Source organism: Lissotriton helveticus, chromosome 7, assembly GCF_964261635.1.
Source record: "Lissotriton helveticus chromosome 7, aLisHel1.1, whole genome shotgun sequence".
Taxonomy (NCBI): domain Eukaryota; kingdom Metazoa; phylum Chordata; class Amphibia; order Caudata; family Salamandridae; genus Lissotriton; species Lissotriton helveticus.
Window position 1 is genome coordinate 1,298,938,190 of NC_136068.1, and position 22,496 is coordinate 1,298,960,685.

Here is a 22,496-nt window from a genome sequence, read left to right on the forward strand (position 1 = left end):
AGCAGGGACCTAAGCGGCCTTTCCGGAGGCACATGGAACTATATTACCCCCCTTTTACCAGTGAGTTGAGGTGTCATTCCCAGTCTGTCACTTGGCCAGCCCATTAATGTATGCAGAATAAGCAGAAGTGTCCTCACTTAAAGTCAGGTGTGGCTCACCAGGTGAACTAATCCATGTACAAAGAGTCCTGGCAACATCTGCATTTTTTTTTATCTGAGCGAAGCTAAAAAAACATAATTCTTTTAGAGAATCCTCCCTCCCCCTTCCTTCTTTTCATAATACTTAAACCACTGAAGCAGTGTTTTGTGAAAAGGTGCCATCTGCAAATGTGGGACACTTTTTTCTTTTTAGAGTGCCTGGGTCTATTTTTTATCCCATTACAACCGTGGTGTGCTGGTCACAATGCGTGCGCACTAGGATGCACCACACAGTACGCACTTTTACACTTACCACCATTGCTGAGGCCCGTCCACCGGCGACCACTCTAAGGAGATGGAACTGACCCAGGGCAACCCCTCCCACAGAAGCAGGAACCCCCCCATCACGCGTACAACTCCGTAGGAATAGTGCGTTGAAGAAACTGAATCACAGTCCGCGCGATGAGAGAATTCTAACCTAGCCATACCCCAGAGCTACCACTGGCATCGATAAATCCCTCCCCGCCATCCAGCTCCTTAATCTCAATCAGCAGCATTTCGCACTGTCCACAAACCGCCACCTTCGCCATCTACATAGTGGGGCCTGCATCTCACACTACTCACAGTGCTCCCCAGACTGCCCATCTACTTCTAGTTTTCATACTGCCTACGCGTGCCGGACTATGACTAGCTACTCATGCTGCCAACCGGTGCCAGCTTTTCACACTGCCCATCAGGGTTGGATTGGGATTAAAACTTGGCCCGGGCACGCTAAAAAAAAGTGGCCCACATTTGCATATTGCCTTTCCACAAAACACTGCTTTGGCGAAGTTTTATAAAAGAAGGTGGGTGGGGGGGGGGGTCTCTGAGAGAGGTATATTTGCTTAATTTTACTTACATAAAAAAAATGCATGGATTAGTTCACACTGGTGAAACACACCTAAAAATAAGTGAGGCCACTTCTACTCAGGCCCCCTGCCCCCCGCTCAAAATGCACACATTAATGGGCCGGCCCAGCAAGAGAAAGGGAGTGACACCTCTGCCCGTTGATAAAAGGGAGGTAATGGACGCCCATCTGCCTCCAGAAAGACCACTCAGGCACCCACTGGACCGCTGGCAGCATTCGACAACACAGACACCACCCAAATCGGCCACCCAGGTTGCCCAAAAAAGCAGCCCACAGCTGGCTCTCGGATACTGGCCCCTCTGCCATTGCCCGAGTGCCCGCCTTACCAATCCGACCCTGTTGCCCATTGCTGACAGTTGATCACACTGTCCACAGCTGCTCCTCCCTGGCCCCTAAACTTCCAGATTATCACATTACTCACCGCTACTCCTCACTCTGCCCACTACTATGAGCTTCTCGTACTGCCCACTTCTACATCTTCCTAACACTGTTGTTACTGTAAGGCCCGCGCAGTGCTCACTACTACATGCTTCTCACACTGCCTGCTACTGCCAGCTCATAACACTGCTTGTTACTGCAAGCTCCTCACACTTCTAACTGTTGACTTCAAACTGCCCATCATTGCCAGCTTCTCAAACTGCCCTCCACTGCAAGGTCCCCACAATGCAAACAACTGCAAACTCCTCACACTGTCCAATACTGCAAGCTCCTAACACTGTCTGTTACTGCCAGTTAGATTCTCACACTGCCCACCACTGCAAACTCCTGACATTGCAAACTACTGCTGTCACCTCCTCAGAGGGCTTACTGCTGCCAGCTTCTCACTGGGCTCTCAGGCTACAGCTTCTCGCACTGCAAACAAATGCTCCCGACACCACACTGTAATCTCCTCACACTGGCAATTACTGCGCGTTCCCCTCACGGCCTACCATTTCCAGTCGTAATCGTAATCGTTTCAGCACATCACACTAGCCACCACTGCTTGCTGCTCACACTGCACAGGCCTTTTCTAGCTCTCGATACTGCCCACCACTGCATGCTTCTCACACGGCGCTCCTTTTCTATCTCTGAATACTGTCCACCACTGCATGCTGCTAACACTGCAGGCCTTTTCTAGCTCTGCAAACTGCCCACCCCAGTACGCTGCAGTTACTCACACTGCAGGCCTTTTTTTGCTCTGGATACTGCTCACCACTGCATGCTGCTCACACTGCAGGCCCTTTCTAGCTCTGGATACTGCCTACCACTGCATGCTGCAGCTAATCATACTGCGGTCCTTTTCTTGCTCTGGATACTGCCCACCACTGCATGCTGCAGCTGCTCGCACTGCGGGCCTTTTCTTGCTCTAGATACTGCATCCACTGCATGCTGCTCACACTGCGGTCCTTTTCTAGCTTTGGATACTGCAGCCACTGCATGCTGCTCACACTGCGGTCCTTTACTAGCTTTGGATACTGCAGCCACTGCATGCTACTCACACTGTGGTCCTTTTCTTGCTCTGAATACTGCAGCCACTGCATGCTGCTCACACTGCGGGCCTTTTCTATCTTTGGATACTGCCCACCACTGCATGCTGCTCACACTGCAGTCCTTTTCTTGCTCTGGATACTGCAGCCACTGCATGCTGCTCACACTGCGGTCCTTTTCTAGCTTTGGATACTGCAGCCACTGCATGCTACTCACACTGCGGTCCTTTTCTTGCTCTGAATACTGCAGCCACTGCATGCTGCTCACACTGCGGGCCTTTTCTATCTTTGGATACTACCCACCATTGCATACAGCTCACACTGCGGGCCTTTTCTATCTTCAAATACTGCCCACCACTGCATGCTGCTCACACTGCGGTCCTTTTCTAGCTTTGGATACTGCCCACCATTGCCTGCAGCTCACACTGCGGGCCTTTTCTATCTTCGGATACTACCCACCACTGCCAGCTGCTCACACTCTCCGGCCTTTTCTGGCTCTGTATACTGCCTACCACTGCATGCTGCAGTGCAGCTGCTCACAGTGCGAGCCATTCCTAGATTCAAGCACGGCCCACTGCTGCACCTTCTCACCAGGGCACGCCGTCCACCCTGCCAAGAGGTTGGGCTCAACTGAAAATGATGCTGAATTGGTCCCGGTGTAATTTCCAAACACTGGGACACTTTCAGCAGCGCCTGAACGTTGTTGTCTGCTTTCGATCCACAACAATGTGCAGGCTGGGATGGGGCTCTCTAATTTCTAACTTCTGCTGGGCCCATACCAAAGGCTGAATCTGAGGGGTCATCAGGCCTCCTTTTGCTCGAGTCTCCTGGCTGGCAGCAGTAAGGAGCCTCACACCTTGAAGCAGATGCAGTGGAGGGAAACAAAGGCTCACACCTTGTTAGCGCTTCACACATACTTAAGAGAGGAGGCCTTTCACTTTGTTCAGGCTGTTTAGGAGATATTCATGCACTAAGAAAGTCAGATGTGTTGATCTTTCCCAGTATTTGCACAAAATAAATAGCTTTTTTATAGCGCTTACTACCCCTGAGGAGGCGTTGTAATAATTTAAATATCACTATTTCTTTGAAGGCTCTATGGCTAGAGGAAGCTTTACGCTGACAAAATGCAACATTGTTTTATGTGTAGCGTACAAAAGAGTGAATCTTCTGCCTAAATCAGGAAAGTTTGCAAGTATACTCGAAATGTGCTCAAATGTACTCATGGCAGATCGTTCTCCTGCCTCGCCTCCAGGTCCTGGAACGCCCTCCCCATCCTCCCGGCTGTTCGAGAAGTAGCAGCACCCCCCGCCCCCCCCTCTCCCCCTCTCAGCACCTTGAGCCCCTTATGGGTGAGTAGCTCGCTCTATAAATGCACTGATTGATTGATGATACACCTGCTAAACATATATGTAAGGGCTTAAGATCTGATGTCACTTCTTGTGATGCCACTTGTAGTGATGTCACGTGCTGTGATGTCAGGCACTGGGATGCCACTTGCATACTGATTAACTTGGTTAGTCTTGTGCCCTGCTTCTCACACTGCACATTAGTGCAAAGGGTTCCTCAAAGTACACTTCCCTTTGGTGGGCATTTCATACTGTACTGCCCACCTTTGCACGCTTCTTTGCTAATTTTCTTCTATAAATGGAGTGTATGTCCATGAGGCAGACCCACACTATAATAGCCAACAAATCAATACATGTACAGTTTCCCAAATGACTAAAAAAAAGACATTCGAGAACAAATATTAGTAGAATCCGTGTAAACGTTACTTTAAAGCACCAGTCGAAGTAATATTACAAAAAATAAACGTATGTATTTTCTCTTTTGTTGAATAGATACATAAGCTGGTCAGGACTCATATTTTTTGTTTATTATCAAAATTAATGTTCTAGCAGAAGAACGGGGCCCTTTAAGGCCGCGGCTCAAGACAAAGATCCAGCCCCTTCCCCATATGACGGTCCTTGGAGCTCTGGGAAAGTGCATCTTCTTTTGGGATCTCTTAGGATTCCTAATTTAAATAGTGCAGGTTCAGCATTTGCTGTAAAGCATGTGAGTCGATTCCACATCACGTATGTGCACTGTGCCGCTGGTGAAAAGTCCCAGCACTGCCCTCCAGGCCGAGCTTGGCGCAGTCTCATCCTCCCTGTGTCGCCCCGGCTCTGTGTTTTAATTATTCAGTCTATGAAGGTGGGGCCGGGTTGGTTCAAGATTAAACGTGATAATTTAGATGACTGTAAATGTTCCGTCTGCGACCCTCTAAATAACCGAAAATACAGTTAAAACGAGCAAGCTTTCACACTGCCCACCAGCGCGAATGAAATCAGTCCTGGTTGGTGATAGGATCCGACGGCCCATTCAGTCCATGGCCTCTCTGCTGGAGCCAGCAGAGAGAGGTGCAACGCTTTGCCACTGAGCAATTAGATCTAGCAGCTCTTCCACATCCTCTAGTTCGATCGTACACCTCGCAGAGTGACCCACTCCGCGCACACTAGACTTTTACGCGGATTTGAGCGCTTTGAAGCGGCTTAAAGGTGAGACAAAAGGTGTATGCACGTAGCCCGACCCCCATAAAACAACAAGCCCTGCTGGATTCTACGTCACACTCCATGGCTGGCCACACAGTATTATCACAAATGCGTCGACTACAGTCCACTTTTTGCTTTATGTTATAATTATTTCAAAAGTGTTCACTCAAAATCGCAAAATTAATTGTGTTCGAATTGAAAGCCTTTTTTGTTTGAAGGGTATGTGATCTATGTGGGAGACTGCTAGTCTCCAAAGCCTTGGGGTCACTACACGTGGGTGCTGTGCGTGCGCTTATGAATGAGACACGTACTCAGCTTGCTGGTCTGGGCAGGAAGTGCCGTGCCACTTCCAGCCCGTTTATTTATCTCTTTCTGGCCACGCCTGGCCAGAAAGTGTTACAGTGTGTGCTGGTGCTTCCGGGGCTCAGGAGAGACCCTCGGAACACTAGAGCGCTACATCCCTCCCCAACTTGGATTTTGAAAACTTGGGTTTGAAAACAACAGTCAGTGATAGTTCAGCATCTGAAATCAGCCAGCTTCTGGCTCGGCTTTGGATTAGGTCTAAGATCATACCTCCATCTGCCTCGTACTGGCACCTGCTCAGCCCTCGGGCTGGGTGTCGAGATGTTTGCGTCACCTTGGTCTGTAGTGTCCATAGACGTGCTCGCATCATGGGGTCTTCCCGCTCCAGTCTCGGACTCTTCTTCCGCTGGTTCTATTTGGTCGGAGTTGCGTTGTTGAGTGGCTGGTATTTGTTTGAACCAGGAGACATTCCTCGTTACTTCTTCTCCATCTCGGCGAGCTGTGACAGCGGTGCCCCGCATTTCCTTGACGACCCATGGTTCAGGCTCAAAGGCGGTGTTGAACTTTCCTCCAGGCCTTCGGGTTCGGATTAGCACAGTCTCGCCCGGTAGTATACTTCGGGACCGGGCACGCCTCTTGCTGCTTGCTTTCTCGTTTGTTCTCCTCCGCCTTTCTTGGGTGCGCCCGGGGGAGTAGGGTGGAGGTGTCCAGTTGTCGGCCATGGGGAGTAGATCTCTTCTCGGGCCAGCAAGCATCAACGCCCACGGTGATTGTTGCGTGGTACTGTGGGGCGTGCTTCTGTACTCCCGCAGAAATAGTTGGAGGGCTTCCTCTGGGTCTTTTCCTTCAGCAGTGGCAATTCGCAGGATCTTGTTGGTTGTCCTCATGAACCGCTCCACCTCCCCATTTGCCTGAGGCCATTGGGGCGTGATCCGGTGATGTCGGATGCCTAGGCTGTGTAGGAACTCTCGGAACTCGCACCCTTGGAATGGGGGGCCATTGTCTGTTTTGATGACCATCGGAACACCAAACATGGCAAAGGACTTGCTCAAAAGTGGGCGGATGTTGGCAAAGCTGGTGGAGGTGGCAAGATCTACAATCGGGTATTTCGTGTAGTTGTCGATCAGCACGACAGTGACTCTCCCATCTGGGAAGCTCCCAAAGTCCAGGCTGAGCCATGACCATGGTGATGGAGCATGCTCCTCCGTGATCACAGGCGCGGGTGTGTCCGCTGAACTAGTTATCTGGCACGCTCGGCACTGGCGTACCACGGTGTCAACAGCTCCCTCCAGGTCCGGGAACCAGACCTTCTCTCGCATTCTAGCTTTCATCCGGCGGGTGCCCTGGTGTCCGGCATGTGCTAGGATGGTCGCCCTTTCCTGTAGGGTCTTGGGGATGATCACCCGGTGGCCTCTGAGGATGAGGCCATTGCTTGCTTGGCTCAGGTCATGGCGCACTCTCCAGAATTGTGTCAGGCGTGTTCGGTCGTCCTCGCTCCAATTGCTGACATTCTTTAGGAAGTTCTCCCAGGACCCTGATTGTACGGCCTCGGCTACTCGCTGGATGACCGCGTCGTTCACATACTCAGGTATGATGGCGTCAGCTGTGAGGGCTTGTGGACAAGAGGCAGCTGACAGCATGTCCACGAATTCTTCAGTGGGGTTCTCAAGATCTGTTTGTTGGCATTCCTTTGGGCCTGGATGCCTGGATAGAAAGTCTGCGGGGTTCTTGGCCCCAGGGCGGTAGGATAGGTCCATCTGGTACTGCTGCACTTGTATGGCCCAGCGTTCTATCCTCGGGGGTGGATGAGGAGCGGTTCCCTTGAACAAGGGTATCAGCGGCTGGTGGTCAGTTATCATGCGGAACGGGTGTCCAGAGATGTATAAGTGGAAATGAGCACATGCCCACTTCACTGCTAGGGCCTCTCTCTCAACCTGCGAGTATCTTGACTCGACCGGGGATAGTGCTTTGCTTGCGAATGCTAGTGGTGACCACGTGCCGGGTTCAGTTTCCTGCGATATCACCGCTCCTAGGCCAACCGGGCTGGCGTCTACTACTATTTCGGTAGGTTTGGAGGTGTCAAAGTAGGCCATTGTGGTGCTGTCTAGCAGCGCTGTTTTGATTTTGTCGAACGCGTTGGCTTCAGTCTCTGTCCACCGCCATGCGTTTTCCTTCTTCGTTAGGTTCCTTAACGGCTCTGCAATCGAGGCCAGGTTGGGGATAAACCTTGCACAGTATTGTGCCATCCCCAGAAAGCTACGCACTTCCGATGCTGTGGTAGGTGCAGGGGCATTCTTGATCGCCACTGATTTGCGAGGGTCGACAGCAACTCCTTCAGACCCGAACACGTAGCCAAAGAATTCGATGGACTTCTTGAAAAATTGACATTTGTCCTTGTGAAGGGTTACGCCAAACTGTGCAAGCCGGTGTAGCGTTGCTCTTAGCCTGTTGTGGTGTTCTTCGCTCGTTTTGGCATGGATTAAGATATCGTCACTGACGTTCAGCACTCCTTGGAGCCCCGAGAGGATTTCTTTGATCGTATTCTGGAAAATCTCAGCTGCCGATGAGATCCCAAAGTTCAACCTCTTGTAGCGCCTCAATCCCAGGTGTGTCGAGAAAGTTGTGATGTATCGGCTTTCTTCAGCCAGTCTCAGCTGGTGATAACCTGCATTGAGATCTAGTTTAGAAAACCACTGGGCGCCGTTTAGGTCCGTCAGGATGTCATCGACTGTAGGTGTGAGGTGTCGCTCACGGCGGATGGCTTTGTTTGGGATTCTCATGTCGATACAAATTCGGATTTTCCCCGGTTGTTTCGGTTTCTCAGCTATGACCATGGGGGACACCCATGGTGTCGGTCCGGACACCTTTTCGATCACTCCCTGTGATTCTAGCAGGTTCAGCTCCTGCTCGACTGCAGCACGCAGGTGGAATGGTACTCTTCGGTGTCGGAGTGCAATTGGTTGCACTGTAGGGTCTATGTGTAGCTTGATGGGTGGGTGCTTGATGGTTCCAAGGCCTGTGAACAACTTGGGGAACATGAGTAGGATGTCTTCAACTTGCATTGCTCGCACTGCGTTCGCGAAGGCAATGAGGCCTAGGTCTTCTGCCGTGTTGCTCCCTACTAACAGGTCCGCCTCTTTGTCGATCACATGGAATGTGGTCGTGACTTCCTGGTCCTCTGCTCGGACTTGCACAATCATTTTGCCTCGCAGTGGGAGGGGGTCTTGGCTGCCGTAGGTGAAGATCCTGGCTTTAGATGGAACAAGTGTGGGTTTCGGATGGAGTGCTTTGTAATGTTGGATGCCCATTACATTTACCGTGGCTCCGGTGTCGATGACTCCAACCGCTGGTGAACCGTGGATTTGTATTTGGCACTTGGGTTGCGGCCGTCGACTCTTCTTCAGCTCACTGACAAAGGATACGAAATAGCATTCGTCATCTTCGTCTGTGGACGAATCATCATATTGTGGTTGCTGCGACTTGTGCGACCTGGAGGAGCGTGACGTTGTGGAGTCATCTAGCGACAGCTGTTTGACTGCTCCAGCGGCCGATCGCCGTCCTGAGGCGTTCCGTCCTCGAGACCCTCCTCTGCATACGCTGGCGAAGTGGTTGGGGATGCCGCATTTGGAGCATGTCTTCCCTCGTGCTGGGCAGCCATCTTGGGTGTGTTCCTCCCTGCCACAGTAGCCGCACAGCGTTTGACGTCGGGTTCGCGTCGGCCCTCGACCTCTGCTTCCTCGGCTCGACACACGCACTGCATCCACCCGTTCTGTCTTGATCACTGTTCCTGATTCGTGGTGTGGATTAAGGGCCGCTTCCATCGCGGTGGCGCGGGCGTCAGACAGCTCGTGGGACCGTGCAAGGATCAAGATTTCGTCGAGTGAGATTCGCGGCTGCCTCAGGATCAATGTCCGCAAATGTTTGTTGCGGCAACCCTGGATGAGTTGTGCAGTGACTTCTTTCTTTTCGTCGTCCTCGGTGCACGTGCTTATCAGGTCTCTTAGACGCGCATGAAACGCGTCCATTGTTTCCCCTTCCCGTTGTTTGGCTTGTCGGAATTTGAACCTCTCGTAATGGGGGTTTAGTTGAGGGTCGAAATGGGCGTTGAGCGCGTTGACCGCAGCGTCGAAGTCATTGGCGGCGCCTGTGTTGGGGAGGTGTCTAAATAACTTGTAAAGTTCTGTGCCTCCGAAGTGGAGGAGTAGAGAGCGCTTCACTTCATTATCTTTTTCTCGGGTGGCCGTGAAATAATTGTTAAGTTGTCCTAGCCATACTGCCCATCGGGGTGCTGCTGTCCCCGGGTCGATTAGCTCGCTGAAAGGCGGTAGCGCCTGTAATTGTGCATGTGCGGAGGGTGTTGGAGCTTGAGCCGCAGGGGGTGCTGCTACCTGTGGTGCCCCTCCGGTGGCCCCACCAGTGGCCCCTCCTTGGTCTTGAGGCATGGTGTCGTGGGCAGTGCTCTCTTCAGGCGCTGGTTGTGCTAGCTTAGTGTTTACTCGTAATGTTCTGTGCCTGTTAAATTGTATTGTCTTGTGCTTGTTTGCTTGTGGTGTCCAGTGCTTGTTTTATTTTGTTGGTCCTTCTCTTTGTTCGCTCGTGTGGTTGAGCATTCAGTCAGAGCGCTGGGCGAGCTCTTTATCACATGGAGTTCACCGCTCCATTGATTCCCCTTCAGCGTGAGGCGCTGCGCACACACGCGGTGAAAGATCTGGGGCCTGCGTCGGCTCTGAGCGTCTGCGCATGCGCGCACTCCAGAAGCGGCCGGCTGGGCCTGTCTCCGGCGCCTCCCGCTTTCTCTCCTCAGCGCGTCGCCGGTACCGGTCCCCACGCAGCTTCTGGCATATGCTGCTTACCGGTAGGCGACGTCTTTACTCCGGAGTCAGTCTTGGGACGCACGTGACGGTCACAAGCGCTGGGTCGGCGGGCTCCGGCCGAGTCGGGGCTCGGCGGCTCCGGCAGCTGGTCCGCTCGCGGGTGTGGGTGGCTCCACTCCCTCGTCGCCAGTGTGGGAGACTGCTAGTCTCCAAAGCCTTGGGGTCACTACACGTGGGTGCTGTGCGTGCGCTTATGAATGAGACACGTACTCAGCTTGCTGGTCTGGGCAGGAAGTGCCGTGCCACTTCCAGCCCGTTTATTTATCTCTTTCTGGCCACGCCTGGCCAGAAAGTGTTACAGTGTGTGCTGGTGCTTCCGGGGCTCAGGAGAGACCCTCGGAACACTAGAGCGCTACAATCTAAACACATAGATGAACGTAAACCAAATACACATAGTTCGAATGTGAGAAGATGTCCGCGTCCTCCACAGATTAAAGGCAGCACCCCCTTCACCACGCCCCCCCCCATTCGCAATTTGCCATACATTCGTCCAGAGTACTTTTATAAACAGTGCATTACCAATTTCGTGCGAAAAGTTGTTTGAATAGTGTATCTCACAAGTTTATCAAATATTTTACGGATGCTTATGTGTACGAGCGACTTCGTTTATTTTCAAATGGAATTTCTGATTAATACACTTAAAACAGAGCACACACCTGGAATGCAATTGACACCGCTCCACACCATCACTGGTCCCTCACTGTCCTACAATATCCTGGACTCGGCTGCGCCCCCGTGCCCTCCCCATCACTGGGGCCGCACTGTCCTACAATATCCCAGCTCTGCTGAGGACCCATCGGTGGGTCCACACTGTCCTACAATAACCAAACTCTGCTGAGGCCCCCATCACTGGTTCCGCACTGTCCTACAATGTCCCAACTCTTCTGAGCACCCCCATCAGTGGGTCCACACTGTCCTACAATGTCCCAGCCCTGCCGAGCTCTCCATCACCGGGACCGCACTGTCCTACAATATCCCGGACTTTGTTGCACCATACATCGATTAAAGGTACCTCACTGTCCAAAAATATCCAGGACTCGATCGCGCCCTTTATTACTGTGTCACTCACTGTCCTACAATGCCCAGCGCTCTGCAGCTACCCCCGTCCCCGGGACTCTCATTGTCTTAAAATATCCTGGACTCGCGTGCACTCTTCATCAATGGCCCTCACTGTCCTACAGCAGCCTTTACTGTACCCCATCACCGGGCCCCTCACTGCCAACATGATCTGGACTCTACTTCACCCTCTATCATTAAAGCCCGCACTATCCCTGCTGCCCCCTCCCTCACTGGTCCCTCAGTGTCATCCTGTGTCGTGGATTCTACTGCACCACCCCCACCCCTCACAGGGCCCCCTAACGTCGTACAGTATCCCGGACCATGTGACTCTGGGCAATAGCTTGCTTAATCTTCCCGACGGCCCCCAGCGCCTAGAGACCCTAACGGGTGATTGTGCGCTATACAAATGTGGATTATTATTATTATTATCACTGACTCCCAGTGTCCGCCACTGCCGTGCACCCAGCGGAAGCCTCCGTCACTGCCCTCGGTGCCCTGGTGCCGCTGCACTCTCCTCCCCTGTCCCCTCACTGTCTCTGGTGGCCTCTGCTCTGCACATTCTATCAGCGGCCCCTCACTGTCCGCGCTAATACTGCTCGACCCCACCGTTCACCACGCCGCACGCCGCTGACACAAACCTCCCCCGCTCTACCCTTTGCTGCCTGTCGCAGTATCAGTGCCACGCCCCTACCAGCCACCCCCGTGCACCACTCCAGCAGCCAACCTTTGAGACTGGTTTGCAGTGCTTTAAAGCCGCACCTCAAGCGCTACACTGAAACCCTCGAACATAACACAAAGCGCTGCTCTCACTCACTTGCTGGTTTTGGTTTTCGTCGGGGACGACTTAGTAGGCGATCCCTTGGAGCCCTTGAACATCTTGGCTGCGGCCGGGGGTCTTGGAGGGTCGGGGTGGTTGGCGGGCCCTGGGCTCGGCAGGCAGGTCTTCTCCGTCGGCGGCGGGCGGCGGACTGACGCAGACTGCCCGGTGTGCAGGGACAGGCAGGCTCTCGGCGGCCCCTCCCCGCAACAGGTGATTTAAGATGTGCACCGCGTCTACCTGCAAAAAAAATATGACAGGTAAAACCGGTTCAGAGCGAAACAGAGAGCGACCTGGGCTGGGGAGAGACAGAGACTGCGGCCCGCCCTTCCGCCTCGGGGCCTAGGCCGGGCTTCCGTGGGGCCGAAAACAGCCTCCGCCATCAAAGGCAGCCACGCCAGGAGCGGCGGCGACAGCTTCACACACCGGAGAAGCCAGGAGGGCTGGGGGTATATTCAGTCACATGCTCAGACTGTGTCTCAGGCCTACTAACACAGGAGCCACATCAGTGCCTCTTCTGACTGACTTTACCCCAACTCTTCCCGCACCTCAGGGGGCAGCCTCGCATGCGACTGACGCTGCTCTGACCGTTCAGGGGAGTAAGAGAGACTGACATGTGTCAGCCTCTGCCCCACTGGCCTCTTGCAGACCTCTTGTCCTACATGTACAATTCTGACGTAACAGCCTCTGCCTCATTCCCCCTGCTTCTCCTTAGCACACGTCTGATGTTACACAGACTGTGCCAGCTCTCTCGACCTGTCAGAGACACACGAACATAGCCTGCATGTATGATGTCTCTCATGCACACAGGGCACAAGTCCTAAAAAAAGAAGTGGGGGAAGTAACCTAGTTAGGCAGTGTGCAAGTGACATCACGGCGCGCCACATCACGGCGCGCGACATCACGGCGCTCGACATCACACATGGCATCACAAGAATTGACATCATAGAAAGTGACATCATAGAAAGTGGCATCACAAGCCCGACTTTACATGAAGTTGCATCACAAGAAGTGACATCAGATCTATAGCCCTAGCTAGGTTCTTCGGCGGAAGGCACACCCTGACACAAGTGAGACTAGAGGGGCCTCCCCCACCCCTCCCATGGAGAAAGTAGTTTAGGATTCTTGGGCTAGACTTGGAGCCCCATACTAGAGTGGAGTGATAATTGACACCCCACCAAGTGGTTAATCTTTATTATCGCTTTATAAAGACGGAGCCCACTGTGAGACAGGTCCTGATGAATGCCGCGTACCCTGAGGGGACACAAGGCAGAACCATATATATTACTTCGAGGGGATAATTAATTCACTAGATTACCGTACACTTCTTTTAATACCATACAGTTGCATAGTTTATTACAATAAATTCTTTTGACAATTGCAATGGTTTTTAAGTCACATTCACCACTCACTGCCCCCACTTAGTTTAGAAGTGCATCCCTGTTGTCAAGTGTTTGCCCGCCCTCTATCAAACCAAGTTTGAAGAGGGTGAGGATGGCCAATAATGAAGCACGACACCAGGTGGTGTGTGAGTCCAGTCCTTCACTTTTTGTGAGATGTCCACATTGACTACTCATTTCTAAGCACCTGTAGTACATTTCACTAGAAGCAGCCCCATTAGTGTTTAACATAACATTATGTGTTGGAGGCTGTCTAGCTCCTAGTGCCCTGTGCCTCTAGTTCCCTCCCCCCGTTATACACTGGGGCTAGTGTATTTTATTCATAAATTATGCTAATGAGCATTTCCTAAAAATAAACATCTCTAAGAGCAAAGTTATGGTTTTTAGGGCTTGGGGTGCAGAGTTAAGAATAATTTGTACTGCTTTTGGGGAAAGACAAGTTGGATGTGGTGAAGCAGTACTCATATCTAGGTAGAATTTTTTCTAGTGACTGCTTAAGTAGTGATCATATCAGTCAGTGTAGAAGTAGGGCATTATCCCAGTCCTCAGCCATTCACAGGCTTTGCAAGAGTTGTGGGCAAAGTGTTTTGGTAGTATACAAGATTAAAATTCCACCTTAATTGAGTTATGCCTGTGAAGTAATGAAGAGCGGTATTGCTCCTTTTTGAGAAGTGGAAGGGCGCATCTGGTGCCAAATATGTAATTTGAATTAATCAGTTGTTTCTTCAGCCTTCAGGCTGGAATTTGGGCTCCTTTCTACAAATGTGTTTGCGATGGCAGCAGTTCTAAGGTGGGGTAATAAGATACTGAATAGTGACGCAGGTTCTGTACAGCCTACATCAAAATATGAAATCTTTATTGTCTGAAGGAAAGAAGTGCAGTCTTCTCAAATTATATGAAAGCTTTGGATACGTTTCTGAAATTGGTCAGAGTGAGGTGGCATTCCTCTCAAAGCTTATTTTGAAAAATGTGATTAAGAAAGCAATTTATGAGGGGGGCGTGGCTAGCAGCCATCGATGGCGGCCGCAGCTTAGGGAGGCTCCAGCGGTAGGGCGGCTTCCAACCTAAATCCGGCACTTTAATCCGTGCATTTACCCACGCTTTCGGGACGGAAAGGGTCTGGTGACCGTGCGGCGCCCAGCGTGCAAGTTTGAGAGAGGCAGCGGCTCCGCAACCGGCAAAGCCCCGAGGCGCGAGGAGGGGCCTACAGCCTTCGCAGGGGCAGCGAGGTATCCTGTGGACGGTGGCTGGGCGGAAGTGCGGTGAGGCCGGGCACTGACGCCGGAAGTGGCGGACCCCCGGCGGACTCGCGGAGGGCGCGAACGATCTCTCCCCCCAGAGAGCCTGTAAACCGGCGGAAGGAGTGGAAGCCTGTGCCGCGATCCCAACGCGGCTTCTGGGACGGGACGGCGGCCGGGAGCGGCGGAGTGACCTGCACATCGGCGCACCCGGGTTTCGACCATCCGACATCCCAGGCGGGTAGGTCCGCCACTGAATACAGAGGAGGGGGCCCCGGTGGTGTCTGAGGCGGGGACCGGGAGGGGAGCTCTGCAGTGGGCCGTGAGACTCCGCGAGGGCCGCGCTCCCCATCCACCCCCCCCCCCCCCACGTTCTGAAGCCCATCGGCCACCTTGATCCGGCCGCCCAGCTGGGGGCCTCCCCCTGCCAACGGCGAATTCCGCAACGCAGTGCAGCACAGACACGAGGTGAGGGGGGCCAGACCTACAAGCCTTGTTCCACGAATTTCGGATCGCCTGGAGGTGTCAGTGGACCTTAACAGTGGGGGTCACACAGGCGGGATACGTCACAAGTGAGAGGCAGTAGCGAATCCTGAACAGCAGCCGTCGAGTGCGCAGATAACGTCCAGGAGCCACAGGTGCACCTCTTGGCCCGATCAAACTGCAGACTGTCCAAGATGGCGAATAGGGGCCCTAGACACAGCTCCACGCAAGCCAAATTAGACAAATTTGCCTACGAAAAGCTCACACCCCCGCAGGAACAGCGCAGGCAGCTCGTGAAATCGGTGGAAGCGGAAGGGTCGAAGAAGGCTACACTAGAGGACATCTTGACGGCGCTGGCTCAGGTGCAGGCGACGGTGGGGGCGACGGCGACAGAAGTTACCCTTATCCGCGCAGACCTCCAGAAGATTAACGAGAGGTGGTAACCAAGTCTCTGGTCGAGGACGTGTCAGACCTCCAAATTGAAATGGGGAAACTACGGGCGGACAACAAACTACTCAAAGAGAAGCTGGACGACCAGGAAGGACGCTCGCGACGAAACAACGTCCGCATTTTGGGGGTACCGGAATCTGAAACTACGGGAGCCATGGACCTCTACGTGGAGGATATGATCAAAAATGGACTGCAACCGAAAGGCCTGTCACATTTCTTTTCAGTGGAGAGGGCACACAGGGTGCCGGGGGGAAAGCCGAAAACGGGAGGACCCCCTAGGCCGATCCTGGCGAGACTCTTCAACTTCAGAGACCGGGACGCCATTTTACAGGCGGCAAGGGTGGCGCCGGCCATTCAGATTCAGAACTCGAAGGTGTCCTTCTTCCCGGACTACACAGCGGAGGTGGCCCGAAGGCGGAGGACCTTCCACGAGGTAAAAAAGACGCTACGTGAAAAAGAGCTGCCCTACTCCATGCTATTTCCGGCCAAGCTCCGGGTAGTTGCTGACGGAAAGGCCTGGTTTTTTGACTCCCCTGAGGTGGCTAGAGACTGGCTCGAAGGCTGGCATACTGTGGACAGGAATCGGAGGAACCACAGACGCAATGCGGATCACCGTGCAGACAGCCGGACGGGGTCCCAAACCTCGGGAAGAGGAGGGCCGGGGAGGTCCCCAACTCAGGACCTCGTGGAAGCGGATGGAAATGAACGCTTGGAATGAACAATTGGTGTACCGCTGTCTCTTGCTTGAGGAACTTTTGTTCTATAGCTGCAATTGGACGCTGGCCTGATTTGCCCCGGGAGTGAGCAGGGATGCCGCCTGCCGAGGGAGACATTCTCCCCCCTACACGCAAGTACTCTGGTTTTGGGAGGGGATAAGCACTCTGCTAAGTTGGGGAGGCGGGCAGTTGGAAGTCCGTTAGGCAGGGGGGCAGGGAGGGGGGGATGTTTTGAAGTTGATTGGAGCACACATGTATGGTCAAGAACTGAACCTCAACACTCACGCGATGTAATAGATCATTGGTTGAAACGAAGGTGTAAGGGCTGTTATATCGGAATGCAAGCCGAACATTTTAGAGACTTTATTACCACGCATGGCGGTTAACCCTTCAATTGCACTGGGGGACATAGACCCGATTCCCCGGGGACCCCCCCTAAGACTAATGACATGGAATGTACGTGGGCTAGGGGATAAGATTAAACGGGGATTGGTGTTGACCGCACTGAAAAGACAGAAACCCACTATAGTGATGTTGCAAGAGACACATTTAACGGGTAGGACGACTAAGGCCATGGATAGGAAAGGGTACAAAATGCTAGTACACTCGGACTTCACGTCCGGATCACGGGGAACCGGTATACTAATACAAAAATCCTCACAGTTCATTCCACTACAGACTAAGATTGATGATCAAGGCTGCTTTTCCACAGTACAGGGGCAATGGGAGGGTAGACTCATTAACCTGGTATCGGTATACATCCCCCCTGCGCTTCACTCGGTGCAGCTCCCGAAATTGGCTGACTTTTTACTGGCCCTTCCTGGGGGAGAGGTGATTCTAGGGGGGGACTTCAACGCTATAGTAGATGCCCAGCTAGACAGATTCCCGGCGGGTGGCCCCGCCGGGGGATATTCCCACTTCCAGCGCTTCATGTCTGCCATGGGTCTCATAGACATATGGAGACGTTCCCACCCCCAGTCCCAGCAGTTTACCTATCACTCCGCAGTGCACGGAAGCCTTTCGAGAATTGACCATTTCCTGTCCCCCGGTAACAGCACCCAATGCATAGACACCGTGGACATTCACCCCAGGGGTATCTCTGACCACTCCCCGATCACTCTGACAATATCCACCCATGTGAAGGCACGCCGGCGAATGTTCCCTATACACGCTACATACCTAAAAATCCCCAGGGTCCGAAAGGCTCTTAAGACGGTGACAACACAGTATTTCGCTGAGAATGTGGATTCGGTGAGCTCATCTGAAGTCCTGTGGGAGGCCTACAAGACGGTGTTTAGGGGACAAGCGATAACCTCGATCACGGGTCACAAGAAAGAGAAAGCCTTAGAACTCACCACTTTAGAACTCACTTTACAGGAACTGACGACAGCACACGAACGGCAACCCACGCCAGCTACAGCACACACACTTACCATCCAACAGCAACTCTACACGGATCATTTGAGAACTCAAGTGCAGGGCCACGTCTCTGACGCACAAAATAGGGTCTATGAGGTAGGGGACAAGGCGGGTAGAATGCTGGCCTGGTTAGACAAGCGGGAGGGTGGCCCCAGGGGCATCCAGCAGGTGAGAAACAGTCAGGGGGTGTCCCACACGAGCCCTGAACTAATAGTCGAGGCGCTGGCGGCCCACTTCGAAGGGGTATATATCCCTGAGCGGGTTGTGACAACCGAAATGGCCAGAGAGGCATTGGAACGGATTGAGGTCCGGACACTCTCCGCAGACGCTACGGCGGAGTTGGAGGCTGACATCACAGCAGAGGAGATACAGCTGGCGATTAACGCCTTGAACCCGGGCAAGGCACTGGGCCCAAATGGTATACCTATTGAGTGGTATCAGGCAAAGCCCGAAATACTGAGCGCTCATCTTCTACCTATGTATGAAGAATGTCTGGAGAAGGGAATGCTCCCGTCAGACCAAAGACTGGCCACTATAGTTGCAATCCCTAAACCGGGGAAACCGCCGGAGGACTGCTCCTCTTACCGTCCCATCTCGCTGCTCAATGCGGAAGTCAAGATCCTCGCCAAACTCTTGGCGACCAGACTTGTACCGCATCTGCCCGATCTTATACACCCAGATCAGTCCGGGTTCATGCCTCACAGGAGCACGGCGCTGAATCTGCGCCGACTACATGGGATACTGGCGCGGGCGGCGGCGATCACGTCGCCAGCGGTTATACTGACCCTTGACGCCAGGATGGCCTTTGACCTGGTGGAGTGGAATTACCTGTTTGAGGTCCCATCTCGGCTGGGATTCGGCCCCAAGATTATGGCGTGGATGAGGTTATTATACACTGACCCGGTTGCCCAAGTGGTTGCCAATGGCCATATCTCGCGCACATTTCCACTGGGGAGGGGCACTCGTCAGGGGTGCCCGCTCTCGCCACTGTTGTTCGCAATTTCGTTGGAACCTTTGGCCACCCTGATACGGACCACTCCACTGTTGAAGGGGATTTGTTGGGCGGAGGGCTGGGAGGACCGGCTCTCCCTTTATGCGGATGATATGCTGGTCTATCTGACCGATCCGGAACGGGGGGTGCCGGCCCTTCTACAACTCTGTGACAGCCACGGGAGAGTTTCTGGCTATACAATCAACTGGACCAAGTCGGAGATGTATGTCCTACGGGGCCCGACTCCAGTGCTGGAATTAGAATGCCCTCCGAGGATCGCAGGGTCCTCATTCAAATATTTAGGCATCCATGTCACTAGGGATCCAGCGGAGTTTATGGACAAGAATTTGGGGCCCCACATTGAGCGGCTAAAGCAGGATGTTAAATTCTGGGCGGGGCTGCCCCTTACATTGCTAGGGAGAGCCGCTCTGTATAAAATGATGTCCTTACCCCGATTTCTGTATGTACTCGAGAACACCCCCTATCCAGTGAACCCTAGGTTTTTCCAAAAAGTGGCGGCGCTGGTGTCGAATCTGCTGTGGGGCAATCTCCCACCACGTATCGCGCAAGCCAAACTGAACAGAGGATGGTACGACGGAGGAATAGCGCTCCCCAACCTGAAACTGTACTATTGGGCTGCGCAATTAAAGCATATCAACTACTGGATACATGCCTCCCAGTCCGAACCGGCTTTTCAAGCAGACAGGGCGCAACTAGGCACGACCAGTCCACTAACCCCACTATATGATAGCACTAAAGCGCGCAAGCTGGAGGGGCCCACCAGACTCACTGTGGCGCTGTGGCATACGGCGACGAAAACGTTGGGCTGGAAGGGGAAAGTAACGAACCTTACGCCACTGTGGGACTCAAAAACCTTTGGCAACATGAGAAGCGGCAGAGGCTTCTCTCACTGGGACTTGATAGGAATCTCCACAGTTGGGGATCTTTGGGAGAAGGGTGCAGTAGTTCCGTTTGACAGATTGCGAGAGCAATATAACCTGGGAGAGAGGGAACTATATAGATACATTCAGATACGCCACGCGCTGCTAGCGGTCATTCCCCTTGACAGTACTTTGCCGGAGGCATCCCCGCTGGAAGACAGGCTTCTTACGGAATACATGGTTGAGAGGGCAACCTCCCTTACGTACCGTAAACTGCTCAACAACCTACCGGATCCACTGGTTAGACTGAAGGAGCAATGGGAAAGGGACGCCGGGGAGATGGATGAACATGAGTGGAACGAGGCGATAGCGTCTCCCAAAGAAGTGGGTATCTCGGCAAGGCTGAGACTAGTGCAATTAAAAATCCTGCATAGAGTTTACTATACTAGAACCATGCTCCACCGCATACACAGAACACAACACCCTTTCTGCCTTCGTGGATGCGGGGAAGAGGGCACATTTTTCCACACTATATGGGACTGCCCCCGTATCCAGGAGTTCTGGCGACGGATCATGCGGACGATCTCACAAGCGTTGGAGACTCCGCTGTTGCCCGATCCGAGGCGGTGTCTCCTAAATATCTGGGAGGCGACTGACGTCTCTAGACATAACCGAACATGGGTCACAGTGGGCTTAATAGTGGCCAAACGAGATATAGCACAGAAATGGGGCTCAGCCGATGCATCAGCGGCGGCACAGTGGGGCCTCAACATGGATAGGGTCATGGTGACGGAGCGAGCAGTATACTCCAATAGGGCATGCCCGGGGAAATGGAACAAAATTTGGTCCAAGTGGAACACATACAGAGGGGAGATTTGTGATCCCTTAGTAGAGGAGGAGCAGGACGAGTCTGAAGATGATGAGGATACGGGATAAGGGGGACACTTGGAACTCACGAAGGAGAGGGTCCACGGAACTTAGATTGCACTGACAGACACCGGACTTGTCCTGGGCGTCAGAGTGGTGGCGTCACCATGGGGAAGATACCTGGGAGGTCCACCACACACCTGATATTAGGATTAGGGGATGGGTGGAGGTTCAAGACAGGGAATAAGTACAAGGGGGGATCGTCCCTAGGTGGTCGTGGAACCTAAGTACCAATATTGTACGTATGTAATGTGCTTCTTTCTGTTTTCTTGTTATGTTCTTGTTTTCGTAAAAAAAGGGAAAACCAAAAACCAAACTGATTGACTGAATAATGGAATAGCTGTACCTTTCTCTGAGGCGGTGATAATGTACTGTGGAAAAAAAGACAATAAGATTCGCATTGGATATTACTGCATGATGACAATGCTACTGTACTGTGCTGGCGGCCAGCCCGGATGGGTTCTGGCCGATAGATGTGTAACTTGAAAGGTACAATAAAGGTTTTTGAAAAAGAAAAAAAAAGAAAGCAATTTATAAAGTTAGTCGGAAAATAAATGGATATTATACTGTGTAGTCAGCACATAAGGAATGGTATGGTAGTGGAGAGTAGCATATGCAAAAAAAAAAACATCTGTACGTTCTATGGAACCTCCCCCATGGTGTGTGCAGAACAATTTTGTAATTAGGGCTGAGTTTGTGTCCGCTACAAATTATTACTGGAGTATGGGAAGGATTACCTTGGAACGAGAGGCTATGTGACCTTTGTGAGAATTTTGTGCAAGATTTAAATCATGTGTTACTTGTCTGTCCTCTCATACATTCATTACAACGTCAACTGTTAAGACCATTGTTTTTAAAGTACATTATTACTTTGGCAGCGGATTGCCAGAAATGTTTTCTTCCACCTCCTTTGGAAATAGTCTGGTTAAAATGTTGTACATTTTTTAAACAATTCATAAATATTTATTAGATATGTCTGTATGTTGTAATTCTATATTAGCCGTATACAGCTCCACATTTGTGGAATAGGGCTTTTCAGGTCACAAAAAAGTTTGCAAAGCATAACTAGATTTACAGTACATGTATTGTTCTCTAAAGCTGACTGCACTGTTTTAAATAGAAGTACTGTATTAGTGTTGTGCTGTAAAATATTTTTACACTATTTACTTGCAAATTGTTTTATGCTTGGATAGTTTCTTGTATTCTTGAAAAATTGTTTTTCATTGATTCAAGTGCACATTTGCACTTGATTTGTCTGTGGGCATCTTATCAAAACGAAGTATTTTTTATGCTGAATGATATTTTGGTGTATTTTAACACTGCTGTATATTGTATACTATCTGAATCGTTTTTATAACATTTGGTGAGTATTTTATGTGAACCTCTTTGAGTGCCAAAGCATAAAACTTTGAACTTTGGATACCTTGGGAGTAGATGAGGAATTTTTATTTACACGTAACTTCCCCTGACATACTAGCACACAAAGAGCTCCCTGGAAGACGGTTAAGCCCAACCTGAGTTTTACGGGTCAGGGTGAACCCAATGATAAAGCATGTCACTACCAGAGTGGGTGAGGGTTGTATAGAAAACAGGATCATTTTTCCTTTTCCCACTTCTCAGTGAGGTGGTGTTTAGTCGTGGAACAGTATGGTGTATACTTTATGCTGTAATGGGTGGAAAAAAATGTGAATTATGCAATAACAAACCAATGGATGAAGAGGGCTGGCTGAAAGCTCAATTAAGTAAGTTTATTTTACATATCATTTTAGTAAAATCAAAAGATCTTGGTGAACACCAGACATAAAAAGTTGAAAACACAAATATGCATACTTGAACGACGATCGTACAAATCAAAAAGTATACAAGATAAATTATGCATTCAAAGGCTCAACAGGATGCA

At 51.7% G+C, this 22,496-nt stretch overlaps 1 protein-coding gene across 1 annotated transcript in view; it reads right to left on the bottom strand.

Moving 5' to 3' along the window:
- Positions 1–22,496, bottom strand: part of EVPL (envoplakin) — a 239,139-nt gene that overhangs the window by 125,201 nt on the left and 91,442 nt on the right. The window contains exon 2 of the mRNA XM_078654564.1: positions 12,089–12,331. Within this exon, the coding sequence (XP_078510690.1) occupies positions 12,089–12,150 (62 nt within the window). The 5' untranslated portion in view covers positions 12,151–12,331. The remainder of the gene's footprint in view (positions 1–12,088; positions 12,332–22,496) is intronic.